The 23,644-nt window shown below is 38.8% G+C and overlaps 2 protein-coding genes across 6 annotated transcripts in view; one reads left to right on the top strand and one right to left on the bottom strand.

The window, feature by feature from the left end:
- tmem231 (transmembrane protein 231) overlaps positions 1 to 21,406 on the bottom strand; it is a 37,128-nt gene extending 15,722 nt beyond the window's left edge. The window contains exons 1-5 of the mRNA XM_088417696.1: positions 20,964 to 21,406; positions 17,596 to 17,762; positions 16,521 to 16,649; positions 15,897 to 16,040; positions 13,472 to 13,553 (exon numbers count right to left, since the gene is read on the bottom strand). Coding sequence (XP_088273822.1) covers positions 13,472 to 13,553; positions 15,897 to 16,040; positions 16,521 to 16,649; positions 17,596 to 17,762; positions 20,964 to 21,102 — 661 coding nt within the window. The 5' untranslated portion in view covers positions 21,103 to 21,406. The remainder of the gene's footprint in view (positions 1 to 13,471; positions 13,554 to 15,896; positions 16,041 to 16,520; positions 16,650 to 17,595; positions 17,763 to 20,963) is intronic.
- vps4a (vacuolar protein sorting 4 homolog A) overlaps positions 20,412 to 23,644 on the top strand; it is an 86,855-nt gene continuing 83,622 nt past the window's right edge. For 2 of the 5 annotated variants that reach the window (XM_088417692.1, XM_088417691.1), the window contains exon 1: positions 22,455 to 22,668. In XM_088417692.1, the coding sequence (XP_088273818.1) occupies positions 22,648 to 22,668 (21 nt within the window). In that variant the 5' untranslated portion in view covers positions 22,455 to 22,647. Of the gene's footprint in view, positions 20,665 to 22,453; positions 22,669 to 23,644 lie in introns of those variants that run through there. The other 3 variants (XM_088417688.1, XM_088417690.1, XM_088417687.1) reach the window with 3 other exon arrangements.

The following is a 23,644-nucleotide window of genomic DNA, read 5'->3' on the forward strand; positions in this document are numbered from 1 at the left end:
AAAATATTCAATTGCTTATAAGGCCATCTAGTGGCAAACAAAAATGTCAGTCTGATGTCTCGCCAAAACGAACAAAGTTGCTGTGTTTGGTCCCAGATGGTCTTATCTTTTCTAAACTTCATATATTTGATGGGTTTCCAATGCGGAATACACCTAACAACGTATTTTTTGTTATAGTGCGAGCGCCACCTAGTGGCAGCCAAAAATAGAGCATTTTTTAAACGTTTTTATGTGTTTAGCTGAGCCCTTTGATGTAATATCGCTGAAATTAGGTCTGAAAAGCCTCTAGACAGCCCTGCTGACCTCCACCAAATTTTACGAAGTTTCGATAATGGGCGTGGCCTCTACGACCATTTTCATTCCGAAGCTTTATCTGTCCAGTAAAAGTTGCTCTAATTTGACCCAGATGATCTGATCTTCTCACAATTTCACACATTGGATGAAAATATTCTCCTGAACATATCGACAAAAATATATTCCAGTTTTAAGCTAGCGCCACCTAGTGGCTGCAAAAAATGTCATTAGTCGAAAGATTACAGTCAATCCTGTTTGGTTTGACCTACAGCTATGAAACTTTGTAGGCAAATGAAGGACTGCAAGACCTACAAAAAAGTCAATAAAAGTGATGTGCTAGGATGTACAGAAAAATTGTTAAGAATTTTTTTAATGTGCAGTTTTGTCCCATTCTTAGACATTAGCTGGTCTCAAACTAGTGCCTTTTTCTCTTAAACGATTCACCCCATTACCTTCAACTTTGGCATGAATCATTATCCAACTGAGGGGCACACATAGTCCAAATATCGTGAAGATCTCTTGACAGAAAAGATGGGGGCAGAGCTTCAAATTATGTTTGATACTTCCTTCGCCAAGAGTGACAAAAATGTTAATAACTCAGCTATGACAGCTTCAAACCATCTGAAACTTTCCTGGGACTTTAAAAGTCATGCAATAATACAGCTATGTGATAAACTTTCAAATCATTTACAGCGCCACCCAGTGGCGGACAAAAATCTCATTTTTTATACTTTTATGTACTGTGAAATGCCTGTTTGACTAAATGAACTAAAAAATGGTCAGAAAAGCTATGACACATTGGAACATTAAGGTTCTCAACTTTTATGACTTTTCATTAAAGGGCGTGGCCTCTATGCAAACTCAAAGTCTAATGTCTCCCCAAAACGGTGAAAGTTGCTGTAATTGGACCTAGATGATCTGATGTTTGCAAAACTTCATATATGGGATGGGAGTCCAATGTGAAACACACCTACAAGCCTATTTTTTATCATAGTACGAGCGCCACCTAGTGGCAGCAAAAAAAATAGCAAATCCTTAATTTTTTATGTACTCTGCTGAGCCCCTTAAAGTGATATCCTTAAAATGTTTTCTGAAAAGCCAGTGGCCATGCCTTATGCCCCCCACATATGAGTACAATGTTTCGACAGTGGGTGTGGCCTATATGGCATTGAAAGTCACAAAATTGGAACAATAAAAGCTGCAGTAACTCCACACACATTTTCCCACCTTGTCTAAATTTTACATATTTGGTAAGAGTCCTGCACTGAAGTCATCTACAACTACTTTTTCATCGTTCATAGTCCTTGTTCATACCCCGACCTGTTCATACCCAACGTGCACAGGACTGCGAGGGCCCTTTATAGCTGCTTGCAGCTCTAGTTATTATTATTATTTACTGTGCAGCGCTTTTCCATTTTTGAGGGCCTAAACATGCACGAAAAGTCACCAAAATTTGCACATTTGTCGGGCCCGGTGAAAAATTGGATATTTTTGTGTTTTCCAAAAAAAATGCAAAAAAAATGGCTCTGCAGCGCCACCTAAGGTCGAAAAAGTGCACCTGGTCCCGGCCCGTTTGACCTAGAGCTACGAAAATTTTTAGGCATATGTAGGACCTAGAGACCTACAAAAAAGTCAGCGCGAGCCATGTGCTCAGATGTACAGAAAAAGAGTTATGAATTTTTGAATGTGCATTTTTGGCCCATTTTTGCACGTTTGCAGGTCCCAAACTGCTCCTTGTTTCTCCTAAACGCTTTACTCAATCGCCTTCAAATTTGCTGTGGTTCATATTCACACATAGGGGCACAAGTGGGCAAAATTTGGTGCAGATCCGCTGACATATATGATAGGGGCGTGGCTTCAAATTATGTGTTCAATTTTTCCTTCGCCAAGAGGGACAAAAACCTTAATAACTTTGATGTACTAGCTTAAAAAAATCTAAAACTTCATAGACACATGGAAACTTATGTCTTTAACACCTTTAAAAAAAGTTTTTTTAAATACCTACTAGCGCCGCCTAGTGGTTGATTAAAATGTCATTTTTTACACTTTCATGTATTGTGCTCAGTCTGTTTGAGTAAAAAAAGTGAAAATTGGTCAGAATATCATTAAGACATGGAATATTAAGATTTTAAAATTTTATGACTTTTCGATAATGGGCGTGGTCTGCACGCCACTTCAAAGTCAGATGACTCGCCAAAACGAAAAAAGTGGCTGTAATTGGCCCCAAAATGGCCTTATGAGTGGAAAATAGCCTCTCACTCCCGGCCCGTTTGACCTAGAGCTCCAAAAATTTGTAGTCTTATGTAGGACCCCGAGCCCTACAAAAAAGTCAGCGCGAGCCATATGCTCAGATGTACAGAAAGAGAGTTATGAATTTTTGAATGTGCACTTTTGGCCCGTTTTTGCTCATTTGCAGGTCCCGAACTGCTCCTTTTTTCTCCCAAACGCTTGACCCGATCGACTTCAAATTTGCTGTGATGTTTGATCTGACTGTGAGGCACAATTGTTCAAATTTTCGGGATGATCCGCCATCAAATATGTTGGGGGCGGGGCTTCATATTATGCCTTTGATGATTACTTTGCCACATGTGAAACAAACCTTTATAACTCAGCTTTACAAGCTTAGAAAAATCTGAAACTTCACAGACACATGAAGACTTAAGCCCTTAACACAAGTGTTTAAAAAAATCTTCAATTGCTTATAAGGCCATCTAGTGGCAAACAAAAATGTCAGTCTGATGTCTCGCCAAAACGAACAAAGTTGCTGTGTTTGGTCCCAGATGGTCTTATCTTTTCTAAACTTCATATATTTGATGGGTTTCCAATGCGGAATACACCTATCAACGTATTTTTTGTTATAGTGCGAGCGCCACCTAGTGGCAGCCAAAAATATAGCATTTTTTAAACGTTTTTATGTGTTTAGCTGAGCCCTTTGATGTAATATCGCTGATATTAAGTCTGCAAAGCCTCTAGACAGCCCTGCTGACCTCCACCAAATTTTACGAAGTTTCGATAATGGGCGTGGTCTCTACGACCATTTTCATTCCGAAGCTTTATCTGTCCAGTAAAAGTTGCTGTAATTTGACCCAGATGATCTGATCTTCTCACAATTTCACACATTGGATGATAATATTCTCCTGAACATATCGACACAAATATATTCCAGTTTAAAGCTAGCGCCACCTAGTGGCGGCAAAAAATGTCATTAGTCGAAAGATTACAGTCAATCCTGTTTGGTTTGACCTACAGCTATGAAACTTTGTAGGCAAATGAAGGACTGCAAGACCTACAAAAAAGTCAATAGAAGTGATGTGCTAAGATGTACAGAAAAATTGTTATGAATTTTTTTAATGTGCAGTTTTGTCCCATTCTTAGACATTAGCTGGTCTCAAACTAGTGCCTTTTTCTCTTAAACGATTCACCCCATTACCTTCAACTTTGGCATGAATCATTATCCAACTGAGGGGCACACATAGCCCAAATATCGTGAAGATCTCTTGACATAAAAGATGGGGGCGGAGCTTCAAATTATGTTTAATATTTCCTTCGCCAAGAGTGACAAAAATATTATTAACTCAGCTATGACAGCTTCAAACCATCTGAAACTTTCCTGGGCCTTTAAAAGTAATGCAATAATACAGCTATGTGATAAACTTTCAAATCATTTACAGCGCCACCCAGTGGCGGACAAAAATCTCATTTTTTATACTTTTATGTACTCTGAAATGCCTGTTTGACTAAATGAACTCAAAAATGGTCAGAAAAGCTATGACACATTGGAACATTAAGGTTCTCAACTTATATGACTTTTCATTAAAGGGCGTGGCCTCTATGCAAACTCAAAGTCTGATGTCTCGCCAAAACGGTAAAAGTTGCTGTAATTGGACCTAGATGATCTGATGTTTGCAAAACTTCATATATGGGATGGGAGTCCAATGTGAAACACACCTACAAGCCTATTTTTATCATAGTACGAGCGCCACCTAATGGCAGCAAAAAATATAGCAAATCCTTAATGTTTTTATGTACTCTGCTGAGCCCCTTGAAGTGATATCCCTTAAATGTTTTCTGAAAAGCCAGTGGCCATGCCTTATGCCCTCCACAAATCAGTACGATGTTTCGACAGTGGCTGTGGCCTATATGGCATTGAAAGTCACAAAATTGGAACAATAAAAGCTGCAGTAACTCCACCCACATTGTCCCACCTTGTCTAAATTTTACATATTTGGTAAGAGTCCTGCACTGAAAACATCTACAACTACTATTTCATCGTTCATACTCCTTGTTCATACCCCAACCTGTTCATACCCCAACGTGCACAGGTCTGCGAGGGCCCTTTATAGCTGCTTGCAGCTCTAGTTATTATTATTATTATTTACTGTGCAGCGCTTTTCCATTTTTGAGGGCCTAAACATGCACGAAAAGTCACCAAAATTTGCACATTTGTCGGGCCCGGTGAAAAATTGGATATTTTTGTGTTTCCCAAAACAATGCAAAAAAAATGACTCTGCAGCGCCACCTAAGGTCGAAAAAGTGCACCTGGTCCCGGCCCGTTTGACCTAGAGCTACGAAAATTTTTAGGCATATGTAGGACCTACAGACCTACAAAAAAGTCAGCGCGAGCCATGTGCTCAGATGTACAGAAAAAGAGTTATGAATTTTTGAATGTGCATTTTTGGCCCATTTTTGCACGTTTGCAGGTCCCAAACTGCTCCTTGTATCTCCTAAACGCTTTACTCAATCGCCTTTAAATTTGCTGTGGTCCATATTCACACATAGGGGCACAAGTGGGCGAAATTTGGTGCAGATCCGCTGACATATATGATAGGGGCGTGGCTTCAAATTATGTGTTCAATTTTTCCTTCGCCAAGAGGGACAAAAACCTTAATAACTTTGATGTACTAGCTTAAAAAAATCTAAAACTTCATAGACACATGAAAACTTATGTCTTTAACACCTTTAAAAAAAGTTTTTTTAAATACCTACTAGCGCCGCCTAGTGGTTGATTAAAATGTCATTTTTTACACTTTCATGTATTGTGCTCAGTCTGTTTGAGTAAAACAAATGAGACACATGGAGACTCAAGCCCTTAACACAAGTGTTTAAAAAGATATTCAATTGCTTATAAGGCCATCTAGTGGCAAACAAAAATGTCAGTCTGATGTCTCGCCAAAACGAACAAAGTTGCTGTGTTTGGTCCCAGATGGTCTTATCTTTTCTAAACTTCATATATTTGATGGGTTTCCAATGTGGAATACACCTATTTACGTATTTTTTGTCGTAGTGCGAGCGCCACCTAGTGGCAGCCAAAAATATAGCATTTTCTAAAACGTTTTTATGTGTTGACTGAAACCTTTAAAGTAATATCGCTGAAATTGTCTGACAAGCCTCTAGACAGCCCTGCTGACTTTATACAACCAAATTTTACGAAGTTTCGATTTTATACGACCAAATTTTACGAAGTTTCGATATTGGGCGTGGTACAAAACTTTTCACGCATTTGTAGGACCTCAAGACCTACAAAAACATTATAGAGCACCATGTGTTTGATGTACAGCACCAGAGTTATCAATTGTTGAATGTAGCATTTGGCCCGATTTTGTACATTTTTCAGTACCGAGAACCTTGACCCGATCAACTTCACATTTGGCGTTCTCCAATATCTGACATAGGGGCACACCTGGGCAAAATTTTGTGAAGATCAGCTAATATATACGATGGGGGCGAGGCTTCAAAATAAAGTATGTGTTTCAAAGTCAAATTTCCTTCACCATGAGCAAAAAAAACCCTAACAACTCCAATGTGCAAGCGTCAAAAAATCTGAAACTTTACAGAAATGTTACTAGACTTAACTTTAAAATTTCTGCATGGTTAATTTTCAAATTATGTACGCCATCTAGTTACAGACAAAAATGTCTTTTTTTACACTTTCATGTATTGTGCTAAGCCCCTATGAACTGGAAATTTGTCCGAAGAGCATCAAGACATCGAAAATTAAGGTTGCTAAATTTTATGATGCTATGATAAAGGGGGTGGTCTGTACGCCACCTTAAAGTTGGATGTTTCCCCAAATCAGTAAAAAATTGCTATAATTGAACCCAGATGATTCTAAAATTGCAGCCAGTTCCGACCCGTTTGCCCAAGAGCTACGAAATGTTTGTAGGCATATGTAGGACCTCAATAACTACAAAAACATCATAGCACGCAATATGCTACGATGTGCAGAATCAGCGCTATCAACTGTTGAATGTGTCATTTGGCCCGTTTTTGTAAATTGTTAGGTACCGAAACTCTTGACCTGATCAACTTCACATTTGGCATGCTCCATTATCTGACATAGGGGCACACCTGGGCAAAATTTTGTGAAGATCAGCTCACATATATGATGGGGGTGTGGCTTCAAAATACGTGTTTTAAAGTCAAATTTCCTTTGCCATGAGCAACAAAAACATTAATAACCCCAATGTGCAAGCTTCAAAAAATCTGAAACTTTACAGAATATTTACTAGTCACAGCTTTAAAATATCTGCATAGTTAATTTTCAAAATAACTATAGCGCGGAGTTTTCCCAAATCAGCAAAAGTTGTGTAAGTGTAATTGAACCCAGATGATCCTAAAACTGCTGCCAGTTCTGACCCGTTTGCCCTTGAGCTATGAAATCTTTTACACATATGTAGGACCTCAAGACCTACAAAAACATTATAGAGTGCCATATGTTAGGATGTACAGAACCGGAGTTAACAACTGTTGAATGTTTTGTACATTTTTCAGGACCAAAACCCTTGACCTGATCAACTTCACATTTGGCGTGCTCCATTATCTGACACAGGGGCACACCTGGGCAAAATTTTGTGAAGCTCGGCTAACATATATGTTAGGGGCAGGGCTCCAAAATACATGTTTCCATTTTCCTTGCCGACAGTGACAAAAACCTTAATAACTCCATTTTTGCACTGTGCTATTCCTGTTTGAGCAAATTAACTGAAAATTGGCCAGAATAGCGTTGAGGCATGGAAAATGAAGGTTCTCCAATTTTACAATTTTTCGCCAATGGGCGTGGCCATTACGTCGCCTTAAAGTTCGATGTCTTGCCATACCAAAAGTTTTCTGTAATTAGACCCAGATGGTCTTATCTTTTCTAAATTTTATATAGTTGATGGGTGTCAAATGTAAAACAAACCTACTAACCAGTTTTTTGTCGTACTGCGAGCGCCACCTAGTGGGAGCAAAAAATGTCATTATAGTCGAAGGATTGCAGCCAATTCCAGTTGGTTCGACTTAAAGCTACCAAAATTCGTACACATATGCAGGACACTAAGACCTAAAAAACAATCAAAGACAACCATACCCTAGGATCTACAGAAAAGGGTTACAAATTTTTGAATTTGCAATTTTGATGCAATTATGTCCATTTGTAAGTCTTCCATTGCTGCCGCCTTCTATTATACTGTTGACCCCATCAACTTTCAAAATGGCGTAGACCATTAGGCTTAGAGGCCCAACCGGTCCAAAAATAGTCACGATCCCATGAAACATATGATGGAGGCGGACTTTCAAAATATGAAGTCAATGTTTCCTTCGCCCACAGTGACAAAAACTATGTTGTACAGAACCAGCATCATTGTTGACAGTTATATCCTAACAACAAATATGAACTTATTTTTACTTAGTTGAGCCAGTTCTACAAACGCTAATGAAAATTTGACCTTTTCTAAAACATTGACTTCTCCTGTTCACCTGCATATGGACAAACACATTCATATCCAAATATGTTCATACCTCGAACTGATCATACTCCGCTGTGCTCATGTCTGCAAGGGCCTATTAGAGCTGCTTGCAGCTCTATTTTTCCTTTGATGTTTTGCTCCAAGTGTGTTAACCCGTTTATTGGAGTGGAGGCACCACTCCAGTAAGCCAGTGACTCTAGTGCGGATAAATGGCTACAGAAATGGATGGATGGATGTTTAAGGCCATAATCACATCAAAACACGGATTTTGAGAGTTTTTGTAACGTTGTTTGCCAAAAACCATTGCTAGGTTTGAGAGTCTTTTCATGCATGAAAACTCGTGAAATTGCACACACAAGAGGCCTGGAAAAGTCATCATTGTCTTATTAAATTATTTGCACAAGTTTTGCAAAATACTAAGTAGCACCCCCTACAGGTTTTTAAAAGCAGCCTCAGTTGTGCATTTAACCTAGTTCTACGAAGATCAGTAGACACAACAAGACCTACAAAAAGAAGTATGCAGCCATATGCAAGGATTTTACAGCAGACATGTCCAATGTCCGGCCCTGGGGCCAAACGCAGCCCGTGGTCAATTTCCATCCGGCCCGCAGCCACCGTCATAAAATCACTCATGTCTGGCCCGCATGGAGAATACATTCGGCAGCAGCGCTGTTACCTGCGTGTGCAAAGTGCTGCCATCTGTAGGCTCAATTAGGAACAGCAAATTAGTATATGAGTAATTGGCTGTATGAGCTCCTAATTTTCTAAATGGCGACAATCAACAAAAGCAGGAACGCTGACTGCGAGGGCCGATGGTTCAAGGATGAGTGGAAATTGGACTATTTCTTCACTGAAATATGTAACAACTGTGTGTGCCTCATTTGTAAAGAGACAGTGGATGTTTTTAAAGAGTTCAATGTGAAGCGACATTACCAAACAAAACACGCTGACGTATGTGGCAAGATCACAGGTAATGAACGCAGCGAGAAACCGAAACATCTTGAAGCTAGTTTAATTTCACAGCAGCAATATTTTACAAGAGCTCGAGAGTCAAATGAGAATGCTACAAAGGCTAGTTACGAGGTCGCAGCGCTGATCGCAAAGCATTGCAAACCTTTCACCGAGGGTGAATTTATCAAAGACTGTGTGATGACAATGGTAAAGAATATATGTCCTGAGAAGCAGCAAGAGTTTGCCAAAGACTGCCTGGCACGTAACACTGTGGCTCAGCGAGATTCATGCGGAATATGGAGATGTTGTCTATTACAATGACGTGAGATGGCTCAGTCGAGATTCTGCACTGTCACGCTTCTACTCACTTAGGCAAGAAATCTGTGAGTTTGTGGCTGAAAAGGACAACTTATGGGAGAACTAAGTGACCCTAAGTGAATGGCTGAGTTGGGGTTTCTAGTTGACATTACAAAGCATCTTGATGTCCTCAACACCAGTCTCCAAGGACCGATTGCAGTCATAAGCCAACTATATTCACGTGTCAAAGCCTTTGGAATCAAGCTGCAACTGCTTCAAAGACACCTGTCATCGACGTAGCCCATCACTGCACACTTTTCAGCGCTGCAAGAAATCATGGCCAGATTCCCACAGAGCAATGTCTGTGTGCAAACAAGACTCAGACTCTAGACTAAGATTTCACTCCAGAATAATAACCATTTAAAAATCCAATCAACATTTATAATTACTAATTTTATATTTTAAATTAGCCCTGTTGATATTACTATTGTTGATATTACTATGACTTGTTCATTTCTCTGTTATTGTTTAAAAATTTTATAAATATTAAACTTCCATGGTTTCAAATGTAATTTGCACCCAAGAGTATAATTACTTCTGTTCAACTGTTACAAAAAAGTTAAAGTTAAGTTAATATTCAATTTCAATATTTATTATTTTAATATTTAATGTCAATTCAATTTTGATATACGTTTCAAAGTAACCATAACACATGCTTGAGATAGCTGAAACTAAAATTTAAAAAAGCAAATTTTAAACACAGAACGGCTCACTGAAATGTATTTAAATTAATTGCTGTTATATGTAAAGAACGCTGCCAAGGTACATTTTTAACACATCAAATCTGGCCCCCTTTGCAAAAAGTTTGTGGACACCCCAGATTTACAGAATATGAGCTATGAATTTTTGAATGTCCATTTTTGGCCACTTACAGGGGTCATACTTTTGCGCCCTGGTCCTACACCATTGCTTCGCAATTATATTTTGCCAAGCCCTACCAAGGAAAGAGAAAATGCAACCAGCACCCCCCCCCCCCCCCCCCCCCAATGATGTGGCCGAGGCATCATCAAATGTTGCAATTTACAATTCCTATGATAAGAAGAAACAATAACTGAGCTACACGCAAAACATCCCAAACTTCACAGGTATGAGTAACAGCCTGAAGACATCTACTGTACATGATAATATTCCATGAAACATATATCACCACCTTCTAGTGAAAAAAATTGTTATTTATGTTCCCATGTACTGCGTCGAACTGGATGAACAAATATACAGTATTTTCCGCAGTATAAGGTGCACCCAAAAGCCTGATTTTTTTTTCTTAAAAAAAAAGCTGACTTTCATTTATTCGTAACTTCTTTGTGCTCCATATCGAAATAGCGGCTCAAAAATATATAATGCATGCTGAGGAACAAATAAAATAGGCGACGCCACGCCTTCACCTGCGCTTGGCTCCTCACTCATATCGTTGCATGTTTCTCGTTTAAATTTCCCTGACTTCTTTATGCTCTATATCGAAGTAGCGTGTCAAAAATATATAATGCACGCCAAGGAAAACATTAAAAAGACGGCAGTGCCACACTCACACCGTTGCATGTTTGTCCTTTAAATTTCCCTGACATTTGTTTATTCATAACTTCTTTGTGCTCCATACCTAAATAGCTGGTCAAAAATATATAATGCATGCCAAGGAAAAAATTAAAAAGACGGCTGCGCCACGCCTTCACCTGCGCTTGGCTCCTCACTCATATCGTTGCATGTTTCTCGTTTAAATTTCCCTGACTTCTTTGTCCTCCATAAGAAAATAGTGGGTTGAAAATATATAATGCATGCCGAGGAAAAAACTAAAAAGATGGTGGCGCCACGCATTCGCCTGCGCTTGGCTCCTCACTCATACCGTTGCATGTTTGTCATTTAAATTTCCCTTACGTTCGTTTATTCATAACTTTTTTGTGGTCCATATTGTTTTATCATGCATATCGAGGATAAAATTAAAAAGACGGTGGCCCCACACCCATACCACGTTTGTCGTTCAAATTTCCCTGAAATTCGTTTATTCATAACGTCTTTGTGCTCCATATCTAAATAGCTGGTCAAAAATATATAACGCATGCCAAGGAAAAAATTAAAAAGACAGCGGCGCCACACATTCACCTGTGCTTGGCTCCTCACTCATACCATTGTATGTTTGTTGTTTAAATTTCCCTGGCTTTCATTTATTCATATCTTCTTTGTGCTCTATATCTAAATAGCTGGTCAAAAATATATAATGCATGCCGAGGGGAAAAATCAAAAGGATTGTGGCGCCGCGTGTTCACGAGTACATGGCTTGATCTGGATCTGTTCTGCACTCTGCGGCTCCTGTTTAGTAGTTAAATAGCAATTACCAATAACACATTCTTTTTTTTTGTCTGATTTTTTTAAAATCACAAATGTTTCTTAGTATAAAATCCATACAACGCTTATATTGTATGAATAAAGTTTATATTCTATTAATAAAGTTTGATGACTTTACTGATTTGTTTTTAATACATTCCCTTTAGTGAAGCACCATCTAGTGGCTGCATAACGCAACTCTATCTACTGGATGCATAATGCAACCTCAGCCAGTACTATGGTTTTAACTCTATGTGCACCTTATAATCCGGTGCGCCTTATATATGACATTTTTTTAGAAACTCGGCTATTCATTGATTGGGTACCTTATAATCCGGTGTGCCTTATAGTGCGGAAAATATGGTAATTGAAATGTTGGCATATACACTCTCGCATTGGTGGACTGACAACATGATCATAATAAACTCTAATAATTATATTAACTATAATGAAAGTCAATTTCATTTCAAATTCATTTTTACTAAATAAATATATTTTTTTTATTTATAAAATTATTTTCCATATATTCTCCATTTATATTGTTTAGTTTCATATGATGTCCATTTGGTTACGGTCCTACTAGTGTTGTAGTTTTAAGTTGGAGTTTTTAGCCAAGGTGACTGGATGCTCACTGCAGCAAAACAACGCAAAACAAGCAAGCTTTGAAGTGTTGGCTTTGGCTAGAGGCGTAGCGTAGCATTTAGCTAACCTGTCCCGACTTGGCCATATTTCTGACTGGGCTACCAGGGGTGTGAGCTAACCCTGGCAAATGGATTTGCAAACTTTAATTGTTTAACCAAGACAGCAACGAGACACCATCTGGACAGATGGACACACACGCTACGGTGCTTTAAAAAACTTCTTGGGACACCCGAGTGGATATGCAGTACCGTACATCTCAGTTCAAAGGTAGAGGGAGCTCCTCAATGCACTACGATTCTTTTAAAATACATTTGGGAACACCCGAGTGGATACACTGTAGATCTCAGTGCAAGGAGAAAGCTTGAGCATGAAGAGGTCAAGAAAAATGGCGATATATTGAAAAGACTGATCGATTGTGACTGCCGTTTGTTTTGGAGTGCAAGCCTTCTCTTTTTTTAATGTTTCGTTTTTAATATGTTTGTGTTATTTTATTTCAGTCATATTCAGTCAAAAGTAAAGAAATAAAATGTTCTTCTTATACTGTGATTTGTAATCTGGACTTCATAAAATTTCATGGATATTTATTTTAAATTATTATGATTTTTTTTTTTTTATAAGTTCTGACAGCATCATATATAATGAATGACAAGTTTTAATGGCTGTTGCGGGTTTATTGACGTTTAAAAGCTCCGAGAAAATAGTGTGTAGCCCAGTAATGCATACGTGAGCGCATGGTATTTAATCAAGAGTCTGACATCACAGAAGGTGTATGTGTGAAAATCACAGTCCGCCACTGCATTTTAAACTTTGCCAAGCCCAATGAATGAATAGAACGAAAAAAACTATACTTTGGGTAAATAGCAGTGTTGTATTTCCATCTAACTCAGGAGCTGTTTTTTTTTTTTTTTTTTTTTTTGCGCCATGCAGAGTCGTTTGGATTATAAATGCTCATGTGTGCAGCAATTTATCATCAGCAATGCATGGACCATCGCGCTGGCGCAGAACGCAAAATGATGTGTCATGAAATGTAGTTGTATATAGAGCCAAAATCAATGTTTTTATCTTGGGAACAGTACTTCAAACAATTCAGAATTTTGTCAGCATTTGACAACTGTCATATTACATATTTTGCATTCAACAGAAGGTGTATGAAGCAAAAATTTGAGCTTTTTAAACCTTACAGTTTCGTTCCAGGTAGAGCCTCACTATGTTGTCGAGATCATAATCACTTGCAAAAGGACTAGATCCGTCAATCACAGACACCTTGAATAAAAAGACAAATGAATAACAAAATCAGAGTAGAATTATTCAAATTATTATTACAAACAGGTGTTTTCTGAGCATTCTCCATCTTTCCTGTCTTTTGCTGCACATTTCCCACTTTTTGTGGAAATATGTTTCAGACATTAATTTTTCGAATCGAAATTTGAGGATAGTTGCAAAACTTGAAAATCAAGTTTTGAATTGACGAAATGAAACATTATATTTGAAAATTGTTGCATCCTTGAATCCCATTACACGCGATCTATCAAATCTTCCTTCCATGAGAAATGTAAACCAGATAAGTCTATTTGCCCTTGCTGATGATTGTTTCTTGGACTACAATTCACTTGGATAGTTTAGGCTTTAAAGGGCTTTTACATGTTGCAGGATTAGTCGCAGTACTTCTTGATAAGTGGAGTCTTAGTAGAAGAAGTCAGCTGCTTCAATGAATGCCCCATCGACCAACTCTCTAACATGTAAAGACTCTTTCTTCTTAACAACTAAGTGAATTCAATCGAAACGACACATTGGTGGCTGCTTTTGTTTATGAGTTTGGCTGTGTAAACAAATAACTGCTGTCTGGACATGGTATGTCAAATTCCTTTCTCTTTTTTTTCCTCAGGTCACTGTTCAGAGGGAAGTCGGAATGATAGTAGGGTTGAAAAAGCTGGTCCACTTTTTCCTGCTTTGGTGATGCAAACACCTTTTGAAAACCACATAGTAAAGAAAGGAAGAAAAGACTCCTTCCACTTTGTATAAAGTGGTAAATTTGGGGTTTCTTACCGAGACCACTAGGCATTATATATATCAGTGGCGGTCCGTTCATTTCACACTTAGGCCTTCAGTGATTGGACCCCTCATGCGCACACGTACGCATTACTGGGATACGTAGGCTATTTTTCAGAGCATTTAAACATCAATAAACACGCATCAGGAATTAAAATTTATCAAATCAATGACACAAATCCTATTAAAATGCTTTTCAAATGTTGCAATTACAATGGTTTGATGTGGTCCAAAATGTGGACAATGATTATTTTTGTACACAAAATTTCCCATGTCCAGCTGCAATGGAATAGAAATGTCAGAATCATTGCATTTTGAAAATGTAATGCAAATGTATTAAACATCTGCTGGACATTTCAGCTCCCTTGTGTTTTAGTTTATGGTACCATACAAAAAAAAAAAAAAAAAAAATCAAAGGAATTTCCATAATTTTTAACAAAGTGCCACAAGGGTTAAGTGAGTCTATTCTGTGGTTCCGATGTCACTATCACAACGAACAAAATATTTTTTCCCCCTCGTCAAAGCAAAATGGTTTATTTACTGAATCTGCAGCCCGACAGGATATATACAGGATGCTCCAATTACTTTAAATTCACCTGTGGTGTTATTATTGCAAGGATGGAAAAATACTTGCAGATTAAACAAAGACCATTTGTAAACACGGCCACCCCAAAAAATTAAGCCATAGACAATATTAAGAAAGATTTCAGCTGCAGCCTGACTCTTCTTTAAACTTTACATTTGAATGTTAGAATGTTAATTTTGTTCCAGTCTGCTCAGTAAAATAAAACATTTTGTAAAATGAAAAAGTTCTACTTGTCATGATTTTTTATTCCAAATTTTACCGAAAAAATTGTTTTGTCTCATTCTTGTGGTCTCTCTCGTCCTCTCGTCTCCTGGGATATTCCATCTCGTCCCATTCCAACTCAGTGGAATCGCCTACAAATCTTTAACAAAGTAGCCCTGACTTTTCTGATAACTGCCAAACAAATCCAAGCAGAGCACCTTCACTTGAATTGCCACCATTAAAGAACCACTGCCAAAGCAAAGGTTTGATGACATAAAAATTCGAATGACTGTCATTTGCATCGATTAGGACATTCAGAGCAAAACACAATTTACATGATATTTTGAAACACAATCCATTGTTTAAATTTAAAAAATGGTAGAGGTGCAATAAATAATTCTTATATCATGAATTAATCGATGATTAAGCAAAATACTTTCCTTAACTTCGAAAAACATTGATGAGCAATTTTGCCAACAAGCTGCAGCTGAAGACAGAAACTGTGTCATAATTAGTTTTCTGCACTACCAATTTGGAATGGTCCTGACTTTGAATAAAGAACCAGAAATTATTTCTGGTTATCTGGCTGATTGATTATTTTACAAAATCTGTGACAGATTTATCAAATATTATTAATCAATAGCTGCAAGTCAATCAAAGCAAATTATGTGTCAGGTAGATTTTATAAATGAAACAGTCATCGACCATGTGCCTTATTAAAGTACAGAAAACGTGGAGATCTTTATGAGAAAGTCATGGAGTACTCTTACATTGTAAATGTTGAACAAGCCACGGTGAGGCAGGGGTGTTCGCTGCTGCAGCCTCAGGTCACCACTGATGAAAAGCTTTGCTCCAGGAACAGAGGACGAATGTTGCACGTAGGCAAGGCTCTGCATCACCACTGTTGACTTTGTCTAATGAACACATATACAAAAAGACTAATTTGCATCATCGTGTCTTTAGAGGAGCTATTAGAAAGGTGGTAAATATGTGAGATACCTGTTATGTAGAAAGGCACATGTAATGACAGCATCAATGGTTGCAATATAGCTATAATAAAACTGTGTCAATTTAATAATGCTCTGCATCACCACTGTTGACTTTGTCTAATGAACATATATACAGTAAGACTAATTTGCATCATCGTGTCTTTAGAGGAGCTTTTAGAAAGGTGGTAAATATGTAAGATACAAGTTTTGTACAAAGGCACGTGTAGTGCCAGCATCAATGGTTGCACTGTAGCTATAATAAAACTGTGTCGATTTAATGATTACAAGAGACATATTCTCAGTCCCAGTGTTTTCTCGGCTTAAATTGAGTTGAGCAGTTGTACACAGCACAGATGATGTCTTTTCACTGTTGCAGTTCACTGTTTGTTGTAGAATAATACATACAAAGAGCTGGTAGCTAAATGTCAATAGCAGCTGGACACTGTAGACATTTTCCTCATCATTCAGGGGTAACTGCAGTTGAAAAATCAGATGGTCCAACTTCCCATCCTGGTTTATGTCCTCTTCCCTCACCTGAAGATTGTATTGATGAGAAATAAAAAAAACACCAATTTAAAAAATGTGGACTATTGTACATTTGCAGAGGGATCATTCCAGGTCAAGTCACATACCCTTCTCAATGACACCAATTTTCTTTTTTTTTTTTTTTAATTCTATTAGGGCCTTGTGATTTCAAACAAAAACAATATGAAATTTTATCTTTCAAGTATTCTTATATCTGGCTAAATGTATTTATTATAGGTTTGTATAAATTATTTTTAATTTAGTATGATTTTTTGTAGTTATTTGTTTGAATTGCATTAAATTCTGTACAGGTTTAATGTTTCAGTTGAGTAATTTAATGATGGAGGTATGTTTTTTAATATGCGAAACGTGGATAGGCAGTTAAAACAACAGTTGACCTGAATTCAGAACATAAAGATTTCTTAGAACATATCCAAAAACAATACCATAAGCAAAAGCTTAGTTTATATTGAAGGCGTTGGGACAATTAAAGTTTATATTGGCTCAAAATGTTGATGAAGGGGACTGTTTTCGAGGTAAAAAGCACATTCACATGATCACGTGCCCACAGTGAACTAGTTCCCTGAAGTAGGGTTACATTTGGAGCATTGCTCACTAAAAACATTAAAACTAAATATAAATTATTTTCCAAACATGATGATGAACCAGTTTTAATGCACATTAACACTAAACATTTGCAAGATATGGGCTTCCAAAATGTAATCAATCCATTTTCTACAGCCGCTTATCCTCGCATCCTCACTAGCGTGCTACCCGGAATTGGATTTTTTTTTAAATTTTACACACACACACACACACACACACACACACACACACACACACACACTAATAGAAGACAAATCAGGCAAATTCATGATGTGTCATTGGTAAGGTTCTGGGCATTTGTGTGAATTGACATAGAATGACTCAGAGGGTATTGAAAATCATATCCTACAGAAATGGCAGGTATTCTCAGCTTCTTTCTAAGCATGGTGTTCAGATGCGGAAAGGTGCTCCATGCTACATAATCACCATTTGTACTGGTTGCAGTCACAAGCAGTGTCTCATATTGAAACCTAACGACTGCTTGCTCTTCATAGGTGTTCCTTTTAATCCAGAAACCTAGAGTATGACAAAACCCACAAGTATTTGTATTTTCAATTGAACACAAACCGGAACAGATCGGTTTGATACAGCAGTTAGGCCAGCCTCCACTCGTAAAGATAAAGATAGGGTTACATACGTATGCTCAAATGTTCAGTTTTATGAAACCGTTTCTGTAAATGGCCTTTGAAAGAATGTCACACTCTCTAGTCTTCGTAATTGCTTGAATAAGCTCTGCCCAGAGTTCCTAAAGGCTCTGGATGTTGTGGTGTTGTCCTGGTTGGCACGCCTCTACAAAATCACATCCACATTGGGGACAGTACCTCTGGATTGGCAGACTGGTGTGGTGCTCCCCCTTTTTAAAGAAAGTGGGCCGCTGTGCTCCAACTACAGAGGGATCATACTCCTCAGCCTTCTCAATCTCAGTCCTGCCCCAAGTGGAGTACCTGGGGACGACCCAGGACACCGATGTCTCTCGGCAGGCCTTGGAAAACCTGGCTATTCTCCTGGAGGAGCTAGACAAATTGGTCGGGGAGAGGGTTTCCCTCCTGAAGCTGCTGCCCCTGAGCTTGGATGAAGTGGCAGATAATGGATGGATATATTCTTTAATCAACTATAAAGATAAAAGTTGCAGAATTCTGAGGCCTTTTATTTTGTCATGCAACACTTGATCTGGATGAAGGTGTTTGTACTGGGCTAAAGTCTTTCATAGAACTGCTATGGTTTGGGGAAAGAAAATGGTGTTCAGTGAACCCTCGCTCCTTCGCGGTTACACTATCGCGGATTCGCCACCACATATTTTTTTTTCCATTACACGGATTCACCACATCATGGATTCTTTTTCCATTACGCAGATTCACAACTTCAAGGATTTGTTTTTTCATTACGGATTAAACTTTTGCAATAGCTCCCTGCTGTAAAAACCACATCATCCTTCTCACTACGCCTCAGATTTATATTGCGGACCGGCGGGGGGGCTGGCTGCTATAAAAACCACATCACAAACGTAGGAACTGTTATGCTACGTACACACCGAACGCCGAATCATTCGCCGAATCGCTACGCTCATTTGCGTGGCTTTCTGATGCTGTTGTATGTTTTGTCCACTTTTTTGTCGCGCGAGTAAAGGGGAGGGGAGGGGAGTGGAGCGAGCTTGCTGTGCACTTTACGGTAGATCCGGAAAGAAGAGCATTGCTGAGAACTTTCACTTTTCTGGGATGTGACAGAGACAATATTTTCACTGACAGCACCTTTACTCTTTGCGGCAATACTCGCCTGCCAAAAATAAAAGTTTCAATGTCGCAATCAAGTGGCACTAAATATTGTGCTGACAATGCTGCGCTATTGTTAGCTTAGCACAGTAACTACAGTTCAACAGCTGTTAAGTGAAGCAAATGCTGCACATACCAGTTGTCCCAAGTTCTCGCGCTTCCGCCTTTCTACAAGCCAGGTGAGTGCTCTTGCTTGGCTCTGTTTTGTATTGAAAGCTCAGCTGGCCATGTTGGATCACTCCCGGTGACCACAAAGCGGCCGCCATGATTCATTCCTGCCCCCTGCATGAGCCGTTGAATGTTCCGGAAGTTGATGGGCTGTCGCAACCCGAAACGCGGAAAAAGTAAAAAAAAAAAAAAATTACTTCACGCGGAATTTCGCTTCTCGTGACCGCGTGCAGCCATTCGCGTCGCTCCATTCGCATCCATCGCGTCGCCCGACGTGCATTCGCGCCCAGTCACGCGAACTCCATTGACTACAATACAAAACTCTCCGCTTTTTCGCCTCGTTCCCGTTTGGTGTGCAATGCTTTAAAATCCGCAAAGTAGTGCCCCCACTTTTCACATTAAAAAAAAAAAAGAGACAAATATTACTGCAGAACACATATTTACTTAAATCTTAAATTATTAAATTTTATACACTGTACAGTAGTGAACTTGTTGGAGAGAGAAAGATTGCTAGGCTGCGCTGGAGCACCTCATCCACAAAGCAGCTCAGATCAAAGAGCATTGGAATTGTATCTACTGCAGTAGATGAGGGTTCACTGTATATTTTAATTATTACTTTTTTAAAAAATCTGAGTTACTGATCAAAGTTACATAATTTAAAGTTTAATACTTGTGCTGGATACGAGGGGAGTTCAGTCTTTCATTACTTGTGCTGGATACCTGGTTGCCTCTGAAATTTATTTGGTCGCTTGATTAAAGATTCACAATTGTGTGTGATGCCTAGAAGTTGCATAATTTAGTTTTATTTTGACATGTAACACCAGATCTGAATAATCTGTGGTAATCTAGTCTTATCTAGAACTGGTATAGCTGTGGGATAGAAAATTATTTTTTTGTTTTTCAGATTAAAAAAAAAAATCACATAATCTGAATTAGGGGTCAACATTGCCAAAGGAATTTGATTTTGAAATGCAACACCAAATTTGTGCTAAAGCACATGTGCTGTAAACCTGGAGGTCTCTCGTCTTCCTAGGAACTGATCTGGTTGGTGTATAATCAATTTCTAATTTTCATTTTTTTGTGACTTTAGTGTAATAATTTAAATTGCAGAATTAAAGTGTTGCGTAGAGAGAGCGCGCGCGCGAGAGAGAGAGACAGAGAAAGGAGACTGTGGAGTAAAAAAGGGGGCATGCGCAGAGAGTTCCTGTCTGAGAAAAACGCGTTGACACGCAAAAAGTCTGTTTTAGTGCTATGCTGTTTATTGTTGTATTAACAAAACTAAAAGTGACGGTTAAACCGACGCTTCCTTCCCGCTGCCGTTTGTGCCGATTGCGAGCACCGCTTCGGATCCGTCGGCCCTGGAAATTACCCGGAAATTTACCCGGCCCGTCCGGGTAAATAGCCCTCGCAGGACGGCCCTGGGCCCGGCCCTGGAAATTAAGTTTCCCCCGTATCCTGTGTCTACGGCCACCGGGTGAACGGTAACGGATAACACAAGTGTAATTTAATTTTGAACTGAAACGCCCGATTTTTGTTAAAGTACTTGTGCTGGAGATCTGGAGGGGTTCAGTCTTCCCTAGAAATGGTCTTGTTGCGGGATATTTTTAAATCAGGTGCAGTCACTGCTGCATTTTTAATTTGAAGGCTGTGGACCGCGCTCGTTTGTGGCGCGTTACCGTAATGCACCGTATTAACAATCTATGTAGCGGGCTGGCGTGACTTCTTTAAACGTAAAGACTGGCCTGACCGCAGAAATTGTATTGACATAACTTGGCTTTACCTGAGCTCTTGTAGGCTACCAGCAGCGGCGAGATGTAAGTGAGACACACAACCACAACGAGAAACACAGTGGCGCTCGTGCAAACACCGGCTTTGTACCGAATCAAAGCAGGATGAGTGTAAACTTCATAACAAGCCATACTTAGCTTAGCAGCAGTAATACAATGACTAAATGGGTGATTAAAACTAATATGCTAGTCGAGAATAAATAGCTCCTTGGTTTATATGCTAGCGCCTACGACCAGAATTTCCAGAGGAAAGAAATTTGACTCATCCCTTTTGTCTTTGACTGCACGTTCCTATGATCTCGCACCTCGGGGTTTATGCTAGCGAGCGCCCTCCACCAGTATTTTCAGAGGAAGGAGAATTATGGAGAACCGAAAGTGCCAAAATTCTTTCAGTAAATGTACCGTTCAATAAAATTAAATTAAAGTGTTAATAATAAATTAAATTTCTCATTAATTAATTTCACGTGTTAAGTTGCAATGGCTCACAATTGTTACGTTAATGATTTATATTTTAATTATTTCGCTCTCACTCTTCCGTTACAGTCCCATAGCACCTCCTACCAATTGCAATCGAATGTAACCAATCAGGTGTTAGGGCTCGCCCATGAAACCGAGATGGGAGAGGTTGACAGATTTTTAAAAAAAATATATACACAAAGCAAATATAACAATGACAGACTCATTTCAAAAAGTCCCTCTATATTTACAATGATTCTAACAGTCTCACATTATAGTGTATTCACACCTCCTTACAGAATAAAAACCGTAAGATAACAGCTTCCAATTCTGGTGTAAATCACGACATACGTATGTTTCAAGAACAAACAGAAGAATAACAACACAAGAATAATAGCATCACAAAGTGAATCGTAAACCAGTTAAAAGACAAAAACGGAAATAAAAACGATGGGTATAGGACAGGTGAAGTTCCGCTAAATGTAAACAGAATTCGGCAGAATTTTTAATTTGGCATACCGACACTTGTGTATGAAAAAAAATCGTAATAATAACAATAATATAATTAACAAAAAACTGTTTCCTTCTATTTGAGGATTAACGCCTATTTGAATAATTCTGAATGACCATGATGTTACTCTAACTGGAAGTCGTGGAGAGATTTCCATATTATTTTAACAATTACGCATTCATAAAATAGGTGCTGTGGGGGGGTTAAAAGTGGGTATACGCAATGCTTACTCTAAAGTGGGTATAGGCCTACGCCGTGTACCCCCGTATACCCTTCAGTGGAGGGTATAGTTTATTCCGCGCCGTTAAATTAAGGAGAGTTTACGAGGATGGAGCAACAGTGTAGTGGAGGGCCTCCACTACGCCACATCCATCTTCGTAGCTGGATGCGTATTCAGAAAACCGAAACGCTCCTTAATTTAGCGGCGCGGAATAAACTTCCGAGTCGCGCTCAACCTTTCGAGGAGCAAGAGCTGGGGAAAGTTGCGTTTAGGATGCATGAAATAAGACCCCGGATGTAGTCCTATATTTTGTATTTCGGTCATGGGGTGGCGCTGTCTCCTTTGCTAACTGAGTCGCCAATTTAATCATGCTAATATCAATGTATCTGTCGAAAACATCGCACAGTTAAGGTACTTGTGCGTTTTGTCACACAGCCACATTCAAAACTACTGAAGAAAGACGTCTGGACGGAGGAAAGCGTGAGATGCAATGACAACGTCAACACTGCAGGTAGACTGTTTTCCAAGCTAGCATGGGGTTGGTTTGGGATTAGCAAAACTAGTTATGGTGCTAGTGTAGCTAACAGCTGGCGAAACGGTGAAACGGCGTCCTCAACATTCACCCAGTAGATTCTAACGTAGAATAAACCATAACATAGTGATCGATTAATGAGGCCTCGTTGAAGACTATTCATACATGGGCAAACTGTTGGCACCGTGTAACTTAATTGCATTTCACCCATTCTATAAACAATATTATTTATGCTTGCCTTTCACACTGTATTGTATTGTTTCTATATTAATCCAAGTTTAACATAACTGTATGTATCCAGTCAATAAATAATGTGAACGTTTCTGTGAAAAACACAGTGAAAGTGTCATGATTGCGATCTGGTGTTGCTATATGTAGGGTACTTGTATTTCCCAAATGCATTTTTTGATGAGGGTTGATGAAGCGTTATGGAGCGTTTTAGCACACTGACACATTGTATTGATACTGTGTCGATATTGTGTCATCAAATACTGATACCTGCTGGAGGTTAAAAATACCTGCAGGCAACCCACTTGGTAAACTGAACTTACCTAGTTAATACCTAGGGCGTCACTCGACCTAATAAATCAGGAATTATGACAGATAGTTATAAAGTATCAAAAATAATGAATAAGCTTATGTTAAACTTAATATACTGTTTTTAAATAAATATTTATAGTTAAGCGTCAATTCGCCCGATGTAATTCAATGGTACTTTTTTAATAGAAAATGAGGATTTGTGTGGAAAGGATAAATATTTGGAATAAGAAAAAATATTTGAAGTCCTCGCGTGAATATGTAGAATAATATGAAATCGGAAGTGTTAAAATAGAAAAACAATTGTTCATCTGAGAAGTGATGGGAGTGCGAATGCTGTTATGGGTCAAACCGCAGACCCTTTTCATGTTGGCCCGGTACATTAACCACCGTACCAAGCAGCCGGTTGATTTAAAAC

Source organism: Hippichthys cyanospilos, chromosome 6 (genome assembly GCF_059441005.1).
Source record: "Hippichthys cyanospilos isolate Australia breed blue-spotted pipefish chromosome 6, RoL_Hcya_1.0, whole genome shotgun sequence".
In the NCBI taxonomy this organism is placed as follows: domain Eukaryota; kingdom Metazoa; phylum Chordata; class Actinopteri; order Syngnathiformes; family Syngnathidae; genus Hippichthys; species Hippichthys cyanospilos.